Raw genomic sequence first — 21,488 nt, forward strand, 5'->3', positions numbered from 1 at the left:
CTTTAGTTGATTACCAAGCTCGATGTGTGATCTTCTGCAATGAGCGTTAAGCTGAACTTTTGTTTTAAATTTCAAATAACAATACTGACACTCGTGTTTGGTTTCCCCCATATGTTGTGTGTTTTCATGGTAAATTCTGGACTCCCTTCTCGTGAAGATTTGATCACAAAAATTGCAAGCGACTCCAGCGGTTTGTCATAAATGTGTGATAGTAATATGTGATTTCAGCCTGATTATCACAATCAAACCGTTGCCTGTTCATTATGGATGTATCTAAAATAAATATTAACTACTAAATCTTAAAAAATGAATCGGAATTGACGATAAGCATCATGGTAGAATGATTAAATTATTGCAAAGACGGTTGTTTGGTAAAACGAGGTAGACATCCACGAATAATTAACCTATGTTTCTCTCTTCAAAATCGGTTTGAGTTACTCTTAAATTTCGTGGTGGGCGGATATTGCGAATGCCCTCGTCACACTAGACCACGATCGCACCACGCTCACCGCGATATAAAATAAATTCAAATCGTGCTGAGGTCGTGGTATATATAAGTAGCATAAAACGTCGCGGAAAATTCGTTATTTTCATGGTTTTTTTTCTGCTACAACGTTCTCATTACGCTTCTATACAACGATACCGCTACGATTGTACCACGTTCTCTTCTCACCACGATTATTCTGCGCATAAGTTCATGTGGACAGGACACCCCCCCCCCCTTTTTTTTTTTACCAAAATCCGGTATTTTTTTCGTTTTGTATTGATTTCAATAATTTTATCATTGGAACAAAAACATACTAGTAGAAGTAGTAGTAATATATATAGTGGTAGAGACAGAGGTCCTCGGGCGTTATCCTGATCCAGTAAAAATGTTAGACCGACCAATCCAACCGGAATCACAACATATTGCTGGTCAATGTAGATCAAATATCGATGTTTTAATGAAAGATAGTGGAGATGACACAATGATATGTGTCATGCATGGTTGGCCCGTTGGAAAAAAGAGACACGAGGTCCAAAATACATACAAACAAAACCTGGAGAGCTTTTATATCTTTATGTGAAAATGACAATGAGCACGACTATAGAGCTGGAAATGGTCGTAGTAATATGATTGTAGTCAGGTCTTAAGAAGAGCGTGATGAGGACACCGGGCTTGATCGTGCTAGAATCGACTTTTGTAAAGGATATGGTCTTGAACAGCTAAGCATAACCGTAGAATAGTCGTAGTGGTTGGGTCGCATTAATAAGGTATAGTCTAGTGGTTGTAGTAAGGTAGTAGTAACATCGACGTTAGATCGTAGCGCAGTACATGTATCTGCGAGTAGAATCGTGCTCACGAACCGTGGCACAGCGATCTTTGTGAAGTACGCCCTTAAAGCTAGGTTCACACTGCCGATCAGATCAACTCGACCAAGCCCGATCAAGACAAATTACGTGATCGGGAGACTGGTCTGACTCAATCGACAAGGATGTTCGGGATAGTCTACCCTACTCGTCATCGATCTGCTCATCTACCCGAGAGTTTTTGACATGTCAAAAACAATCGAGGAAGGACCGAGGAGCAAGTCACTCGAGAAGAGATATCGAGAATTCGTTGAGTAGCGGTCGAATTGGTCGGGAAAGGATCGTGTAGAGATCGAGATTGGTCGGAATACAACAACTGATCGGAAATTATGTTGTATTCCGACCAATCTCGATCTCTACACGGTCTTTTCCCGATCAATTCGATCGCTACTCGACGAATTCTCGATCTCTTCTCGAGTGACTTGCTTCTCTGTGATATTTATATATGAATCAAGATTGCACAATGTATTATGTAGATCAAATTGGAAGTTCAAGGTCAATATTGTCACCAAGACTTTTAGTCCATATATATATAAATGTGTTGTGTTCTAGTTCAACCTCTCATCCTCATGACAATTGCACAGAATTCCACTACACGTGGTCAAAACAAAGAGACAGTAGCACAATATTGGGATACAGCAGTCAACATCATAATATAACCATATAACCTTCATCACTAAAAAAAATTTACTTGTTTCAACAACGACCCACAAAATTTAGACAAAGACATAAGCAAAAATATGAAGGACAAGAACTAAAAATTGACAAAAGCACAATATCGGGATGTATAAGTACCGGTCAACGTCATAAGTATATATGATTGAAAATGGATACACGTATAGTAAGGGTTAAAAATACAAAAGGACAACAACGGGAAATTTAACACGTAATTTTAAACATGATAAGGTATGACGATAACACCGTCAATTCATGTATTACTTGTGAAGTTGATATGCAATATGTATCAACAAGGTTATTTTATATTCTAATTAACATAGCTAGACACCTATGCTGTGTCAAACATATAATCACAATTTAAAAGCTTTGAATGTTTTGTCCATACTTGCCACAGTTGATCATTTTATAAAAATTTTACAAGGGCTAAGGTTTTGTCAGAAATAGAAGCATACATTTTTTTTCAAAACAATAATTATTTAGAACAAATATTGCTATTATATGGTAACAAGATAGAAATGCAGAGGTCAATGTCATGCAATTTTTTTCAGCAACGACCCGTATATGATATTTGATATAAAAGTACCTTTTACCTCTTATATATGAATCAAGATTACACAATGTATTATGTAGATCTAATTTAAAGTTCAAGGTCAATATTGTCACCAAAGCCTTTTAGTCCATATAGGTGTATATATAAATGTGTTGTGTTCCTGTTGACAAAGTTCCAAAATTCAGATACTAACATGAAATTGCTTTTCAATTATAATTTTGAATTCTGTCCAAGTACATACCATATGTTTTTAATGACCTTTTGTGTAGATAACCGTATGCGTTGTAGTGCAGTGACTTAATTAAAGTCATAAGAAACGAGTGACCGGTGAAAAATAATATTCTTCCAATTCTTGAACCAATGCATTCAAACATCATAAACTTAGTCTTCTGTTCACGATTTTTTCATATTTTTCGCATAGATTTCGTATAATCGTCAATTTTTTTTTCAATCGGTCAGTGTTGTGAAAATATGGCAGGTAATTAAAATTCGTGTTTTGAAGCCGAAGTTTAACGATTGTCACCTGTTTGTCAACAAACAACAAAATATCAACAAAAAAGCATGGAAATTGAGCACGTGTTTAACATGTAAATTCAGATAATAGTTTATTTTAAGGACATCCATGCGTATTGCGATCACCGGATTTTTACGAGATGGGTCACACTGAGGTCACTTTGCATACGGAGAATATGTCGGGGAAATTGCTTCCTAGAAGGAAGCAATTATAATAAAGTAAACTTCTTCTAAATATGAATAAATTAAAGAATTTTCTTCAGAAAAAAGTATATGTACATACGTTTTATAATGAAAACTATCCATTGAGTTATAAAAAAAACATATGCATTTTTTTTTTTAATTTGAGGTTTCTTATGACTTTAAATAATTAAGAAACAATTGTGCTCAAAAATAAATAAAACATATGAACAAGTCAGTGATACAAGTTACAACAGATTGAAATGAACATTCAGCCTGGACATATCCTCCTGATATATTCCTATCCCCTAAAAAATCAAATAGCCGCCACGAAGTATTTGTATAGTCGTACTATATAAATACATGCCGTCGCCTTAATATACTAATAATTATGTCGATAATGGCGTACCATACTACTAAAGTGCATTTTTGTTTCCATTGATTGTCTTTCTTTATACAACTCTGGCAGACGATTTTTCATTTTAAGATTATTGATATAAAACAGGAAAGGTAAGATTTGAACAATAACATCCGTATAGCTACTATATATCATAAGTTTGGGTTAGCTCGAAAGTTTATTTATGACATGTTTATGTCATGTTGCAAAAAAAAAATATTATGGAACATAATTATGTATATTGATTTGAAGGTTATCTATCTTTTATGATTTATTATAATACTAGTTCGCAAATTAAAGCACGTGTTTCATGTTATTTTTATATTCGAAAGAACTGTCCGATAGCATTTAAATTCAATTGCATTTCAGATGATATTATTGATAGTATAACATAGAATTTTTCAAATATTTTATAGCCTCATCAATATTTATAATTATCAACCATAATAATATATTCATTAGCCGGTAATTAATTACAGTTCAAATGTTCTGCACAATTATAAAACTGGACATAATCTACGGTGTGCAAAGTAGAACAATTTCAATACCAACAATAACAAATAAGCCTATATATATAAAAGAAAAATAAGGAGGCTATGAAAACATACCAAAAGGACAATCAAATTAATAAAGTTTAAAAGAAATCGATAACACCATGCTTAAAGAACAACACAGAATAAGATAAATTTGGTGTATTGACTGTCTTCTGATTGGTTAAAATTATTAGTTTTATTTTCAATGTTGTCAATTTTGATGGCGACACGCCCACTCTGACGTTGTGTATTCATACGCCAACGTTGTTATTGTTAATATAAATAATATAAAATGTTCCTTGAGCCTTATTTTTGATAAAAATTTATTTATAATGAATGGCAATAATTTATTTTGATTTTATTGAACCATAAAACTAATTTTAGACTCTTCACATTTTACATAATTCGCGGATTATTCAATGCGAAGAGTCAAAAATTAGTTTTATGGTTCAATAAATTCAAAATAGATAATAGCCATTCATTAAAACTATAAGACAAAACAGAACAACACAGAAACTATATAAGACACTGAAAGCAACATGTTTTTTTTCAAGAACAAATTGTAGAAATACACAGATTATAGCATCTTTGGCAAACAAAATCGAGTTTAATTGCCGATATTTTTAATTGATAAATTATTTTTCAATTCAAGTCAATTCAAATTTTTTTCAAATTTTATTGGCCATATCAACTTTACAGTTTTTGACATATAACAAAAACAAAAACAAAGGGAGACAATAAAAGAGGGACGAAAGATACCAAAGGGACAGTCAAACTCATAAATCTAAAACAAACTGACAACGCCATGGCTAAAAATGAAAAAGACAAACAGAAAAACAATAGTACAAATGACACAACATAGAAAACTAAAGAATAAACAACACGAACCCCACCAAAAACTAGGGGTGATCTCAGGTGCTCCGGAAGGGTAAGCAGATCCTGCTCCACCTGGCACCCGTCGTGTTGCTTATGTGATTACAAATCCGGTAAATAGTCTAATTCGGTAGGTCACATTCATGAAAGGGAAGGGGATTGTAGTTACGACGTAAGGAACATATCCGATATCATTTGTGAAACGGTTATTCCATAACGGTCAACCAACTCGTGATGGCGTCCGTAAAATTTACGAAGGGATGATTTCAACTTCACCATTTGGAACTCTTGGTTTAATAGCTTCCTTGTGAGCAGTAACCATCTATCAAGAAAATCATGATAGGAAATGCAAGCACGGGAATATCGTATCAATTGGGAGATATATACCCCGTATGCAGGTGCTGCTAGAATGTTGCTACTTAGAAATGGAAAGTTCACAATTGGAAAGCTGAAATCATCTCTTTTGTCGTAAAGTTTAGTTTTCAACCGACCCTCATTGTCCATTTCTAGATGTAAGTCAAGATATGAAGCCGACTTAACTGTATCTGTAGTATCCTTTATCTCCAATTCGATGGGATAGATGCGTTCCACATAGTCACCAAATTTTGAATTGTTTAGTGAAAGAACGTCATCTATATAGCGGAAAGTAGAGTTAAAGGATATTGCTAACTTCTTATCTTTCTTCCTAAGAAGTTCCTGCATGAAGTCAGCCTCATAATAATAAAGAAACAAGTCGGCAAGTAGAGGGGCACAGTTTGTTCCCATTGGGATGCCGACAGTCTGTTGAAAAACACGTCCTCCGAACGTTACAAATATGTTGTCAATCAAGAAATCAAGCATCTTGATAATATCGGTTTCAGAGAATTTTTTGTTTGAATCAGAGTGACTCTTTACAAAGTATGATTTATCCCTCCTTAAGACAAGATACTTGTATCTACGTTGGCCATTCTTTTTTATGAAGAAAAGTAATACCAACTCTTTCAATTTGTCTTTTAGTTTGGAATGTGGAATACTTGTGTAAAGAGTAGAAAAGTCAAATGTTTTAATACTGTTACAAAATGAAAGAGAGTTAGATTGTATGTACTCTAAAAGATCTTTGGAATTTTTAAGTATCCACATCTGATTCACGCCACCTCTAGAATAGGCAGTTTCACAATAACGTTGAAGCCCGTCTTTGATTGCTGATAAAATAGATGTTAATAATTTAGAAAGAGGTTTCGTGGAGCACTTGGAAGACCCAGCAATATACCGTTGTTTGTAAGGACACTTATGTAGTTTAGGTATCCAATACAGTGATGGAACATCCAGTTCTTCATCTTTGGTTGAAATACCAAAGGAACAAAGAACAGACCTATGATTATCCAGGATTTCCTCTTTTGTAAGTGTCGTGAGGGTATATGTTGAGTTTCCAAGTGAATTGTCTATACCTAATTCGTTTATCAAGCAATTAATGTAGTGACTTTTACAGACAAAAACGATGTTATTTGGGGCTTTGTCTTCGGGGACAACAACATATTTATCATGGAGGTCGGATAAGTGTTTAGCAACATTTGGGTCTTTAAAGATTGACGTAGCATGGGCATTGATGGACCCATTCAGTTTCTTGATTCTGATTTGTATTAAAGACCTCACTGCCTTAATCCATTCGGATAGAGTGTCTACGTCTTCCTTTACACGTTTAGCCCATTGCCTGGCATAATCCTCGACTGAGTCCATCAAAATTTTAAAGTTGTATTTCCAATTGATGGATTTAGGCTCACGATATTTCGGACCTTTCGATAACACATTTCGTAGAGAAGTGTTATTAACAATGTTAAGGTCACCGGTCTTAACGTGGCCAGCAGGATTATATATGAATTGGGAACTAGCACAAGTGCAATCAGCAGGTTTAGACTTGAAGTCGTCAATATCGAGATTCTGCAAAACGCGTTTGTAATTGAAAATTTTAGTTGCAATAGGTTTGGTATAGGTATAAGAAATTATTGGTACAGACTGGTCTTTGAAATAAGGAGGTATTTTCGATTGAACTAATTTATGATGAAGGATATTGCCTAGGTTGACGCCATCGAGACCTTTGTTGGCAAAGGAAAGATTTAGAAAAGATCTTTTCTCTTTTTCATCTTTTCCAATGCGAACTGGCTTAAAAAGTCTGTGACTTGCAATATCCGAAATTATAGCTTGAAGTTTGTATTGGTTTGAATGAGGGTTTGTAACAGTGGATTCCAAACATAAATTGAACAGAGAATGAAGTTTTGAAAGTGGTAATGAATAAAGTTTCGTGCGAATGTGATGAATACCTAACGGCTTTTGTATGAATGACAGCAAGTCATTAATAGAGACATCATGCAGAGAAGGTGATGTATAATGACGATGACCATGACTGCGTCTACGTCTAGGAGTCGAGTTGAAAATATTCATCACATTCACCGAGTTACACGAAGGACTAGATAGAATACCTATACCATCAATTTTGTCATTGCAGCCATACGGTGTTGCAGTTCCCAATTGTCTAATCCAGTAGTCTTCTTTTTGTCTACGGAGAGTCGTTGAAAGATTAGGATTGTTAGAGCTATGGTATATCTTTTCGATAATGCGAACTGTCATAGAAACGATGGACTGATCGGGCTGATTGAAATGCTGGTATAGAATGTCGTTAACATTGAGGTTAATGTCTGATCTATGACCGCTCATACGTTTGTTTAGCCTTCCTTTCGTTTCACCGACGTATACCAATCCGCAAAGGTTGCACTCTAATCCGTAGACGACATTTATCGATTTACAATTCAGATCATCGTAACTTCTGGTAAAATATGACTTCTTGGTCAAATTGCTAGTGAATTCAGCATCTGTAATTAAAATAGCACATGTTTTGCAGCCTTTGGTCTCACATTTTGAAATGCGACAGTAACTAAGTAACCCAATATATATGTGTATACAGGTTCAAGTAAATATTAAAGGGTCCCCTGTCCTCATTTCCATTGACCTTTTAATAACGGATCCTAGTTTATTCACTTGTGTTGGTGTTGATTGGTTAAGTATGTATATAACTTTATCATTGTCAGTGAGATTTGCAAATGAATTATCTTCTATGAAAATGTAATTAAGATATGCTAATCTAATATTAGAATTGTGAGAGCAATTTATTAAGAAATGCTTCTTATCATCTAGTACTTTGCAGTTTTTCGAGGAATTTCAAAATGTTTCCTTTTTCAATTAATATTGAATGATCACTGATTCTAAGTTTTGTAATTAATTTTATATAATTTTTATCACGATTTTCTGTATAATCTAAGCCATAAAACATCAGTGTTTACATATTTTAAATCAGTATTCAGTTTAATTTCATCATACATTCCATGTTAACATCTTGAATATAATCATGATAATATCACATTTTCTATAATAAAAACTTGTCAAAGATCCAAGGCTTTACCACGCCAGACGTGCGTTTCGAAAACGTAAGACTCACTGAATAGTGACGCTTTAACCAATGCAACATGGAGTTGAAATGCACCGACATTTAAAAGAACAGCATTTTCTAGTGGGCTTTTGATACCACCGAGGACAATTTGTTCACCAGCAGTGACTTCGACCAAGTGGTTGTAAAAGAAAACCATTAAAGATACCAGGCTTATAATTCTTAACAGGTTTCGTAGACATCTTTCATTATTTATATTTCAGAAAGCCTATATATAAAAGTTATAATCCAGCGATGGAAGATCCACGAATGTTTCAAATCATTCAGAATACCAGTAAAGGAAAAATATATTCTATAAATGAAACATTAATCAATGAAACCATTTCATCAACCTCACAGTCGCCTCTTAAAATAGCAGCCGATTTCAGTGTTAAGATTACACTTATACTTGTAATGCTAGGAATGGGTAATACTGTTGAAATAAAGATTCTTATTGGTCACCTAAAAAGGCCAATTGGAATCGCTATTGGAATGCTCTCGCAGTTTGTTGTTCTTCCAGCTGTTACATTCGGTCTTGCGCATGCTCTCCAGCTTCCACCAATACCAGCCCTTGGAATGCTTGTGATTGGATGTTGTCCAGGAGGTACTACTACAAATGTCTTTTCTTACTGGACGGATGGAGATGTAGCTCTAAGGTATTATTAATCTCATCAAAGTGTAAACTGAACGTGAAAAGAAATCGCATCATTAAGTTCTACACGGATATACATTTTACTCAAAAAATACTTCTTACTCAATCTTATTAAAATCCACATGTACCACAACTCGCATTGTCGTATGATAAGGGGATAACGGGATAACGATATTTATAGAGACCTTTATTTCAATTATGTTGCTTTTAAGTATTTTTTTCTTATTTAAGTCGGTCATTAATTCAGATAAACGGACAGTATACGTGTTATTAAAGCACTTTAGAAGTTGCTAAAAGAAAAGACACACACAGAAATAATATATTAAAATACATGGGTATGATTTAAACAACCACACACATGTGCAATTCATTTACCAATCAATACAGTTAAACAGTTTTACATGTATAATTTTCAAAAATCTTGAAGATATTGTCTTTGAATCAATCACTAATTGTGTTACTACTTTTCTTACAGTATTTCTATGACAGCTGTATCAACAGTTCTTGCCATGGGTATGTTGCCTTTGAATCTCCTTATCTACAGCAGAAGCTGGACAGATGAACCTTTGATCATACCATACGTTAACATACTTATATCTTTTGGACTTACATTAGGACCTGCTCTTCTTGGAATCTTTATCAGATGGAAATTTCCAAAGGTTGCTGATGTTCTCGTCAAGGTATGGTCATATTACTTTTATGTTTATATGTTAATGTATGATATAAAAAAGGCAACAGAAGTATGCTGCTGTTTAATAGTCATAATTTGATAAAAACAAATCCGGTTAACAAACTAAAACCGAGGGAAACACATAAACTATAAAAGGAAAACAACAAAAACACCGGAATACAGTATAAACAAACACAAGAACTATTAAATCAGAAAAATACACAAATATATGATATAATTGTATATTATAACATGTTAAGGGTAAAATAAAAACAGACACCTCCCTTGAATTTATGACAGCACAGCAGAACTTCAAAACCGACATATAAACTGTGCGTCACACGAATGGACCAATGTCACAAAACGTGACGTATTTTTTGTGACGTTAATATTATCACAGGTTAATAAAAAAAATAGATAAGATGATAAAAATTAATTCAGTAATGAGAGCTTAGTCTCATTATATTTATTTGACAAACACTCATGTATACTCCCCCTGGTACATGAGAATCTTAAAAATGGGTCCCAGCTGGGCTATCTATTTTGATATTTAAAAGGATATTTGTTTGGCTTTGTTGGGAAATCGTCAATAGCAAAAAGTGAAAGTGTAAAAAAGGATTTGGTGCAATAAATTTAAATATACATCTTCTTATATCTATTAACCTATTCACATGTTTTGGTATTGACATTGGACAATGAACCTTAAGTTGCATTGAATTAAGACTCACCACTTTGGTATTCATACAATAATATTTGATAGTAAGATATGTTGCATAACTAAGAATGGTTCGATATTATTGACTTTAAACGCACCCTTGTTAACATTTTTATCTTAGGTTATTTGTTATAGAATGTTATACTTCTGTGTTGACACGAAATATCACTGATATTGTCATAATTATAAATTAACTGTTAACCAAACTTTATGTCGTCAATGCTTTGTAACTATGTAACTCATTTGAACATTTGACTTCGAGTGTCACTGATGATTCTGTGTAGACGAAAAGCGTGTCTTTTGTCCAATATTTGAAGCCTGGTATCTATAATGACTTTATTCACCATGTTCTCAGAAACAGTTTGTTTTGTAACTGTTGTTTATCTTCGTCTTTTTTATCTATAGTTTTTGTAAGATTGTTTTTAATTTTTAATTTGGAGTGACCCATTAAAATTGTTTACCTCTCATTTAGTATCTGTATAAACATATTTTTAAAAGATACGAATCCGTTGAATGTTCTACAGTATTATTATGAGTGCGTGCTAGAGATTTGAAAAATCAAAATATTTAAAATTTATTTCTTTAAAACCTGTAAAATAATTGATATAATGGCGAAAAGAGGATTGAACATATTTTTGATTAATGCCTCATAATTTATGCGTTAGTGAGTGCACTTAACCAAATGTATAAACTCAGAAAAATATGCGGTCATCATTAGCTTAAATTATAATAATATTGATAAAAATTTGTCATGGTGGGATTCTTGAAGTATCACTAAAATACAAAATATGAAAAGAAAACAATATAACAATCGCGACAAATTAAAGTAATACTCGATGACTAATCATTGTGTCAAAAGAAACATATATTGTATACAATAACAATTTTCGATATGTTTATGTCGCTTGAAGGCCACTACATGTTTTCCGTTTTAAATCAAGACGAACCTGAGTCAAGGCCTTAATCAATTTCTATTAAATGTTTAGATGAGATATGTATTAGATATGTATCCCACTTTGACTTATATAAAATCCTGTAAAACACAAACTGTATCAGGTATACTGGTTCACATTCCTGTTTGAAAGCGGTCCTTAATCGATATCAGTTCTCGGTTCTACGATTTTATGGCTGGTACCAATCACTGGTTATATCTAACAATTTCATAAACTGAAACAATCCCATTTTAGCCAAAATATCAAAAGTGACTCCACCGCTGTCAAAGCTAATTAACTACTTGTATCTTAACCAAGGCAAATTATATGTGATAAGGGTGCACATGCAGTTCAGTTTAGTGATTTACCGTAGGTATATTTTAATAATCGAGTGGTCAAGCTCGATTTATAATACGCTAGTGGTCAAGCTCGATTTATAATACACGAGTGGTCAAGCTCGATTTATAATACACTAGTGGTCAAGCTCGATTTATAATACGCAAGTGGTCAAGCTTGATTTATAATGTTGTCGACGAGGGTTATTTTTAACGACATTGATTACCCATAATGGCCTTGCATTATCGACCATCAATTAAACGCGATTAACTTTATCAAAGCGAGACTTTGTACCATCAAAACATATCATACTGGTGTCAATTGACATGAGGTACAAGATTCATCCAGAGGGCAACAGTGTTGATTCTGCATGTTTTGCAATAGGTTTAACAGGAAAATAATTTGGAAGTTAACACTGATTTGGAAATTTATATATATATAAGAATCAATTTACCAACTAAAGCAAAATCGCCGCAGATACTGGGTTAAATTGCACAAAATATTTTGTTATGACATGACAAAATACGGGAAATAACAATGACAAAACAACTTCAGATAATCAAAACCAATTCGTTTATACCTTTTATTATAGAAGTACCAAAAATACAATTGAATAACATAAAGCAAAAACACAAAACAAAACCAACCCCGACTTTAAATCAATGTATAGTAGATAAAGTTTGTTTTTTAAAACAAAATGATTAAACACTACAAATAAATCTATTGTAAAAAAATATTTTTTATTGTATACCTGAACCATTTTAATTTTATGTTTTTTTTTCTTCAGGTTGGATCTGTAGCAGGTGCATTAGCAATTCTATTGCTTTTAACTTTACTAAGTATACAGTATCCCTTCATGTATCATTCAACATGGAGGATATATGTTGGAACACTAATTCTTCCGTTTGCTGGTTTCCTTTTTGGATACCTCGTAGCACTATTACTTCGTCAGGATCACGTGAGATGTAGGACAATTGCCTTGGAGACGGGTATACAAAATTTCCCGCTTTGTATGAGCTTGTTAACGTTGACCTATACCAACGACGTGTTTGCAGAAATTTCTTTGTTTCCATTACTTTATGGTGTAACATGTATACTTTGTAGCTTAGTGTTTTTAGGAATTTATAGGTTAGCTGAAAGAATGAAACAATATAGAAAATATAAGAAAAGTTCAGGTACAGATATTTCTGAGGACAAAGCTGTCAGCTCCGCTTTGAAAATTAAATCCGACGATGCAGAGATTCGTCTGTAGCAAGATTTGCATTATCGTGAAAATTTGAATCTCAATCATATTGTTGACTCCTGATCAAATACAGATTTATATGTGTTTTGTATTGATTTTCTCAAAATAAATCTCAATATGTTCATTTCAATGTGTTCGAATGAGTATTCGTCACACCATTTCGCACACATTCTATCGTTAATTAAGAATCAATAAACATACTAGCCGTGTCAAAATACTTTGAATGTACGTAAATTCACATTATTAAAGATCCTAAACAAATTATGTGTACCTTTATGTACTGATGTCAGAACGCCACATTTCTTGAGTTTTAAACTAGTTGTAATCATGCTATCCCTTTTCCTCAAGTTTTACGGACTCTAATTATTATATTAAATGTAATTTATATTTCAGAGTTTAGTATGAATTAGTACACATTTTTGTTTAACACTTTCCCTTTCCCACCGGTACAGCTTACCGGTGAAGCAAATTTTAAGAAATTTTTGGGGCATTTCAGAGACTTGTTTCATCGCCATTTGCTGGCGTACAGATGTGGTTAAGGGCTCAAATTAATCCCCAGATTACCAGCAATGTGACTTACTGTGCATTAAACTTTTATCATTATCGGGTTATAGTCAAGTCGACTCTGATGACATGTATTTTTAAAAAGAAGGGCATAGAAAACTGTTCTTTTTAGGCGAACTATTACTTTTTTCAATAATTGTGCAGTGAGTTTTTGACGAATAGTATTAAATTAATAGTTCTAATTAGTACACTAGTTAAAAATGTAATCTTTAGTGTACCAGCGCAATCGCAAACTTGAAATGCGCAAAAAATCCGACGTCAGTTCTTAAAGATTTTATGGTAAAAGAGACAAAAATCACTAAAATATCCTTATTTTTTTGACAAAAGTTTAAAATAGATGAAACAAAATATGGTTTCGTAAATGTTGGGCTATGATAGAGTTGAAACACTTTTGTTCAGATAAAGAAACATGTATATTTCAATGCGGGAAAATGACAGACGAAGGAGTTGATTCTTCCTATATTTGCGTAAAAACCATGCATTTAGCAACAAAAATATGCCATCTCAACACATAATTTGTAAAAGAAAACAAACTGGGTGAGGATCTTTGTAAGTTTGTTTGTTCACTATTTAGAAGTAGAGATTAATGTTATATCATAAATTAAGGTATTTACCTGACATATGTACATAAGGATTTCAATCTCGTTGGTATTACTGGAAGTTCAAAAACGCGCGGGAACTTTATGTTATGCTACATCCGGTTCACCACGAACTATCAGTTTTCTTTCTCGGCGACTTGAAAGACAGTCGTGTTTATAAGTTACTCGTAATTCTGTCGTTTTGAGATGGCAGAGATATTTCTCCGTTAGAAGATACGTTGGAGGATTTCTCTCGTGACGGTGAAGGGCAGAAGCCACGTGCACCTACAACTTCGTCAGTAGTTACGAAGAAGAGGAAGTCCAGGTCCAAGTATACTCTACTAGAAGAAAAATGGAACGCTAAATTTGGAAGCCTTAATAGTAAGTTGGACAGTATGTTTGAATTTATTAAGGGACAGACAAGTACCGCAAATATACAACAATACGTCCGAAAGTGGAAATACGCTGTCACAAAGACAGTCCAGTTCTACTTCTAGTCTGTCACAAAGACAGTAAGGTTCTCTGCAAGTCAGTCAAAATGAGAGACACGTAGGTCTAGAGATTCTGATAGTGAATCAGCTGATGAACGTGATGATGCTATGTCATTATAACCAGGTCAAAACGAAGTAGTTTGGGTTCTGGCACAGAGTCTGACAATGAAGGCGCTAATGTTGAACATTTGTCAAGCAAACAAAAAAAAAAATTTGGGAGGATGTCATTGCCAAGAAAACTGAGAAAAATTGGCATTACCATGAACGATTCTCCAAAAGAGGTTCTAATGGATCACTGGCGTGCGCTCAAACCTAATTTAGTATTAGCCTTTGCTGAGGAAACTAAAGAACTTTTTCCTGTTGATGAGGAAACAGAAAAATTCCTACAGGTACCAACTTTATACGATTTCATTGGAAATTGTTTAGTTGAAAGACATGGCAGTAAAGCCTCTTTTTCTAAAGGAAAGAATTTGCATTCACAGCCTTACAAAATGCTTGAAAGAATTGCATACAGAGGGCAGCAGGCAAGTTTTATGGATATTGTCATTTGCATGTACATGCAACAGAGTCTGGGTAATTTATTAGAATACTAACAGGACACCTAACATTGACAAAGCAATTCAACAAGTACGGAACATGTTTGCCATGTCCACGAAAAAGTTGGATCAAGCTGGTAGAGCAGGTGCTTTTCACCATATTATCAAACATCAAATGTGTATGACAGATACATCTATGTTTCTCCTCCATGATTCGAGAGACATTTCAGACCTGCCTCTTACTGGAGAAGGTGTTTTTGGTGACAATTTAGTTTCTGCTTTAAAAGCGAGAAAAGACAAAGATAAAACTCTTGATGATTTGTTACCCGATTTATTCCCAAAAGATAGGAAAAGAAAAACACCTTTGACAGATGATTTTAGTAAAGCTTAGAAGTCTAAAATAGAGAAGTCAGACCAGAACGAAGACAAGACTTCAGAGAATTTTCGTATCCCAAATGTGTATTCAAACACAGGAAATAGAAAGTTCATCAACAAGACAGATGATGGAAAATTCTCCAAACCAGACACTGGTTACAAAAAGACTCCCTTTCCGGCTAGAGAAAGAAATTTCTATAGAAAATGACAAGGTGAGAATAGTGTTATTTCCGGAGATACCAGTAGATGGTCGTCTTGTTCATTTTTTTCCAAAAAGGGAAGAAATTACAAACGACAAATAGGTTTTGGCTATATTTCAAAATGGTTACAAACTAGAATTTTTACAAAACCTCCCTTTTTAGGAGTCAAAAAGACATTTGTAAATGTCACAAATTTGGAATTTTTAAAACAAGAATTAAAAAATTTATTAGAAAAAGATTCTGTAGAAATTGTGTAAAAAACACATATTCAGACAGGTTTCTACAGCACACTTTTCTTAGTAGAAAAGAAAAACGGGAAGTTGAGACCCGTTAGAAATTTACGACCAATGAACCAGTATCTCAAGAAACTACACTTCAAAATGTATACAATGACCAAGGTCTTAAATCTAGTCAAGAAAGGAGACTGGGCTTGTTATTTCGATTTAAAATATGCTTATTTACATGTACCTATCTTTCCAAAACCTCAAATACATAAGGTTTGCAATAGACGAAACGGTGTATCAGTTCAAAGTACTATGTTTCGGTCCAACAAGCTGACCTCGCCCTCGGGTATTTACAAAGACAGTCTCAGTGGTGGCAGCACATCTGAGAAAACAAGGGATAAGTAGTATACCTAGACGCCTGGCTTATAGTCGATCAGCAAAAATCACTCTCCTTACTTCTCCAGGTTTTATAATATACACAGAAAAGTCAGATTCAGTTCCAACACAAACAATAACATATATAGGAGGATTATTCAGACTAGATCTAGGACTAGTGTATCCAACTCCAGAGAGAATAAAAAATTTGAAAATAATAATAATTCAGGTAATGAAAGGTCAGATATCAGCAAGACATTATTTGAAAGTTCTTGGCTTAATACCTTCATGCCTAGAATTGATTCCAAACAGTCGTCTGTTCATAAGAACAATTCAAACGCACTTGTTAATAGTTTGGAGACCCTCCAAAATGAGTCTAGAATATCAAATCCCATGTACACGAGAGAAGAAAGCTCATCTAGCATGGTGGTTGTGTCAAGCAAATACAAATAAAAAGCGGTCTCTATTTCAAGAGTCAACAAGTGTAAGAATCACAACATATGCCTCAAAGACAGGGTTTTTTTTTTGGGGGGGGGGGTGATATTTAGGGACTCGACCAGTACAGGGTCTGTTGTCGACAAATCAATTGGAATTGCTCAATCACATAAACAATCTGGAGTTGGAAGCAGTATTTCTAACAGTCAAATATTTCCTTTTTATCTTAAAAAACAAACATGTACCAATTCGTTCAGACAATACAACAGTAGTACAGTACATAAACAAACAAGGGGGGACACAATCGATCCAGCTTTGCAGTCAGACGTGGAATCTCTGGAATATGGTTTTGAGAAACAAACTTGTAATCAAAGCAGCCCACATTGCGGGGGTAAAAATATTCTAGCAGATCAGCTGACCCAGGATCAAAGTGAAACCAACAGAATGTATATTACTTATTTAAACGGACTATTTTTTTCCAGTTAACATAACATACACTCTGCAGTTAAAGTTTAGATTTCATAAACCATCCTGAATTTTTAACAAATTTTGATAGAAGATTCTTACAGAACTAGTCAAAAGATAGTATCTAGAGGAAAATTATAAATATTTTTTTCCCTATTTTTGTTGGGCCTGCGACTCACAGCAAAAAGAGGCGAGACACTGGGTTCTGCAAAACCCTTAAAATTTTGATAGCTGAATACTCACTGATTTTCTAATTAGTATTACCATAACTTTTGATCAGTTGACCATATTACTACATTGTTTTAACAGTTAGTAAATAGGTGTAAAAATTCATTTTAAAATCAGTAATTACTGGTAATAACTTGGCAGTTTTAGGAATTACTTGTATTTACTAAGTGCATCGGGAATTACATGTAATTCCTAAATTTTAGTAATTACATGTAATCCCTAATTTCACCTATTTACTGTAACATATATATTGTTCGTTAGACCGTGAGATTTCACGAAACATCCCCTTTCACTAATTTCTGCCACGAATACTGAATTAGCACCAGCTTTGTATATTTCTAAAACGACATTATGAATATTCTGACATATTGTCCTACAAGAACTGTCCGACCGAATATCATTTGCACCTATGTTGACAAAAACCACATTGGGTCCATACGATTTTAAATCTTGTAATAATTGTTTTGACACGTGTTCCGCTGTCATTCCACCTTGACCGAAAAATCTGCACTCGCCTGGGACTCTCATATTTCCGGAACAGAAGGAAGAAAGTCTATTTACAAAACTGCTCCCAAATATAGCATACTTAACCATGTTTAAATGCTTAACTTGTTTGTGCACGCAATTCAAACTCGAACTTATAAATGTGAGATGGAAGGAACCTATCTCTTTACCTAAAAATATCTATCTGATTATTTAGCTGTCTACAATAAACACGAACTTTTACAGTTCATAGTTTACTCAAATCTAAATTGTGTTTATTTAAAAGTTTTTATTTATTTCCCGTCTTTTGTATTTAATAACAATTACTTCTAATTGAAACCATAAAATATATTTATACTGTTATACGTATATGACCCAAGCCCAGGTAATATACGAACTACATATCAATTCTTTATTACTTTAAACAATACAGTAACATATAAACGAAAGTTACAACATTGACATACAATTAATTACTTTACAATCGGGTTGACTATTAGAGATAATTATCGGAATAATCGTTTTTTACAAACATCGTATCATGGACAGTTCATCAGAAATCGGTAACGTCCAATGGCAAATATTTCACACACATCTGAATATGAAAACTGCCTTCATTTCACCCAATAATTAAAAAAAAAGCGATATTATTTAAAACTTTAAACTTGAACATGGTCTGCTTAAAATTTTGAATGAATTTTCACATATTTCAATACTTATTGCTCATCTTCGAAATTTAGTGCCGACTTTTAATTGTCGTCATTTCCCGCAAAATAGATCTGACCCGTGTGTTCAATAACACGGTATTTCCACTCACTTTCAAATTTGGTCAGATTCTTTTAATCATATGCATTTGATTTGCAAAAGAATGTCTTTCGTTGGCTAATTTATTATTTTTCTTTTTAATAATATTTTATGATAAATTGGGAGTTCAAACGTTTATACTGTTACTTTTGTTGACTAGTATAATAATATAGGCTATGCATTTACCATATATGTATCTATACATAAGGGGGACCAGACAGCCTCCCCCTTAATCCGCTTCTACATGTCATGTTTATGCAAACTGACCTATACCTTATTATTAAAAAACGATCGAATATACATGAATCAGACTTTGTCAAAAAATAGCGAAAAATATCGAATGATAGGTATTGTCACATGTGTCAGGTTTATTTAAACATTTTGACTTCTTATATAAACGATTAATTTAAAGTACACATTTATTAAGATTTCCTCTTTTTACAGGGACACAGTTATTTGGTGAAATGGGATGGTTATCACATTTCGGAGTCGACGTGGGAACCAGCAATACATTTACCAGATACAATACTGCAGACATTTGAGTGTCCGAACATCAGCAGTGATCGGCTCCAGTATGCATCATTCAATTTGGAAAAAGCCGTTCAACAGCGACTTTATTCTACTGGGAACAGGATTGTTTTAGATTTTGATACTGACGTCTACAGATTTTGCTTCGGTGTCGAGTCAACCCAGATTCTTTATAAAGCAGACTTTTTAAAGCTTCCTATGTCGACTGCCTGGTATTACAAACTAAAGAAAAACGGAAGGGGCAGTAAACTGTCTTTCCCAGTTAGGATACACTTTGGTTTGCAGAATCTTATGGCCTTGTCCCACAATATATTAAGTTACAGAGCTCCATTGGGGAGGCTTTTAAAGTTGATTTTCAACCTACTGATTACAATAAGTCTTCATTTCAAGATTTACCAGATAAAGAAAAACAAAAAATTAAGGATTTGTTGTTTATTTTAGAAAAATTTAATGTAAGCGAAAGCGCTTACAGAGAACTTACTTTATATTGTGATGGGTTACTACGAAAATATTTGATTTCCCAGTGTCGAGATGATATTAACCATTTATATCATTTTGAGAGAACTCCTGGCAATATCCCTGGTGCATATATTAGCTTAGAAAACGAAATCATTAAATATGTAAAATATCAGGATACAGAGGAAACTGATAAGCTACAAATTAAAATTTCGGGGGATGGGTCAAGAGTTAGCAGGATTTCCAACTTTGTCGTGTTCTCTTTTTCTGTTATAACAGATGGTTTAACTCTCTCTTCAAAAGATCAAAATGTTTTTTGCATTGTTAATTGCAAAGAAGATTATGATAGTTTGAAAAAGTCATGTAAGCCCATATTTGAGGAAATTAATTCTCTGTACAAGAGGGGAACCATAGAAGTTGACGGGAGAAAAATTAATTTGAAAATTTTGTTGGGTGGCGACATGAAATTTTTACAAATTTTGCTTGGCCTAGGGAGTTCACTTTGCAATTACTCCTGTCCTTGGTGTAGAATCCATAAAGGTGAGAGAGAGGACATGGCAAAGCCTTGGGACTTTTATCATGGCAATAACATGAATAGAACAGCACAGAACCTGGAAGAAGATGTTGTACGTAATCATTACGGTGTTCGTGCTCAACCTTTGATCATGATTGAGCCTGAGCATATTATAATTGATGAGCTTCATCTTCTTCTCCGAATTTGCGACAAACTGTTGTCTTACTTGATAAAAGATACGAAAACGCTTGATGACAAAAATGTCATTCATGGGGAGAAGACAGATTTTCTACATCAGCTTGTTGTCAAGATAAGAGAGTGCGGTGTTTCTTTCTCGGTATGGACTAAAAAGGGAACTCAAGGTGAAGTGGAGTGGTCTTCATTGACGGGTTCAGACTATAAGAGACTATTGGAAAATCTTCCCTCAAAATTGTGTTTTCTGATCCACCACGATACACATGATCTTACAGTTGAACTTTGAAATTCTTTTCTGAAACTTTACCGTTTTTTAACTGTAGAAGTTCACCAGTTTTCCAACATTTGGGATGTCTTTGAAAAATGTAAGGAGTGGGTCAGATCTTATTTGAATTTAGGTACACTTGAAAGGAGGGGTTTCGACAGCGTTACCCCTTATATGCATTGTCTTGTATACCATGTTCCATTCCTTACACAGAAATACGGAAGACTGGTGAAATTCAGCGGTCAAGGAGTTGAAAAAATCAACGATGATATTAAAAAGATCCATCACTCTAAGACGAACAAATGGGATGCAACCCTTGACGCCCTTCAAGTTCGCAAACGCATAGAACATTTGACATCAGAGAATTGCGAACGCGAGAAAAGAGATTACAAAAAAACATCAGATACATATTGGAATGACGAAATTTTTCAGCAGAGATCCGCCAAAAAGAAAAAAATAGTCGAAGAAATGGCAATTGTGGCAAACAAATATGTGGAATCTAATACCGTCTCAGTTTCTGACGTAGACAATCTGTCTCTAGACGAGATAAGAGAAGAGCTAAAAAAATTAGGGTCGAAAACCAGGTTGAGAAACAGGGATAAATTGTTAGTCCTCTTAAAGAGTATGAGATAGACGGTTTCTTCGTTGCTACTTTCTGCTTCCTCGTGTCAGGAGCCGATTCACAGTCGGTAG

The 21,488-nt window shown here is 34.0% G+C and overlaps 2 protein-coding genes across 2 annotated transcripts; both read left to right on the forward strand.

Annotated features, from left to right (window-relative positions):
• The first annotated feature begins 3,720 nt into the window (after nucleotides 1-3,720).
• LOC143070677 (ileal sodium/bile acid cotransporter-like) lies at nucleotides 3,721-13,205 on the forward strand. The gene is made up of 4 exons (XM_076244877.1): nucleotides 3,721-3,781; nucleotides 8,756-9,187; nucleotides 9,659-9,863; nucleotides 12,624-13,205. Exons 2-4 carry the CDS (start codon nucleotides 8,787-8,789, stop codon nucleotides 13,086-13,088), a joined length of 1,071 nt encoding a protein of 356 aa, XP_076100992.1. The 5' UTR covers nucleotides 3,721-3,781; nucleotides 8,756-8,786; the 3' UTR covers nucleotides 13,089-13,205.
• A 1,767-nt stretch (nucleotides 13,206-14,972) lies between these two features.
• On the forward strand, nucleotides 14,973-20,940 carry LOC143071055 (uncharacterized). The gene is made up of 3 exons (XM_076245132.1): nucleotides 14,973-15,101; nucleotides 15,722-15,835; nucleotides 19,632-20,940. Exons 1-3 carry the CDS (start codon nucleotides 14,973-14,975, stop codon nucleotides 20,814-20,816), a joined length of 1,428 nt encoding a protein of 475 aa, XP_076101247.1. The 3' UTR covers nucleotides 20,817-20,940.
• Nucleotides 20,941-21,488: the final 548 nt, after the last annotated feature.

Source organism: Mytilus galloprovincialis, chromosome 4, assembly GCF_965363235.1.
Source record: "Mytilus galloprovincialis chromosome 4, xbMytGall1.hap1.1, whole genome shotgun sequence".
Lineage (NCBI taxonomy): Eukaryota > Metazoa > Mollusca > Bivalvia > Mytilida > Mytilidae > Mytilus > Mytilus galloprovincialis.

Coding starts and splice junctions, on each gene's coding strand:
- LOC143070677 (XM_076244877.1), top strand. CDS start 8,787: ATGGAAGATCCACGAATGTTTCAAATCATTCAGAATACCAGTAAAGGA. Junction 9,188..9,658: donor GATGGAGATGTAGCTCTAAG/GTATTATTAATC, acceptor CTTTTCTTACAG/TATTTCTATGACAGCTGTAT. Junction 9,864..12,623: donor TTGCTGATGTTCTCGTCAAG/GTATGGTCATAT, acceptor TTTTTTCTTCAG/GTTGGATCTGTAGCAGGTGC.
- LOC143071055 (XM_076245132.1), top strand. CDS start 14,973: ATGAACGATTCTCCAAAAGAGGTTCTAATGGATCACTGGCGTGCGCTC. Junction 15,102..15,721: donor AAACAGAAAAATTCCTACAG/GTACCAACTTTA, acceptor ATTCAAACACAG/GAAATAGAAAGTTCATCAAC. Junction 15,836..19,631: donor TTTCTATAGAAAATGACAAG/GTGAGAATAGTG, acceptor TTTCCCAGTTAG/GATACACTTTGGTTTGCAGA.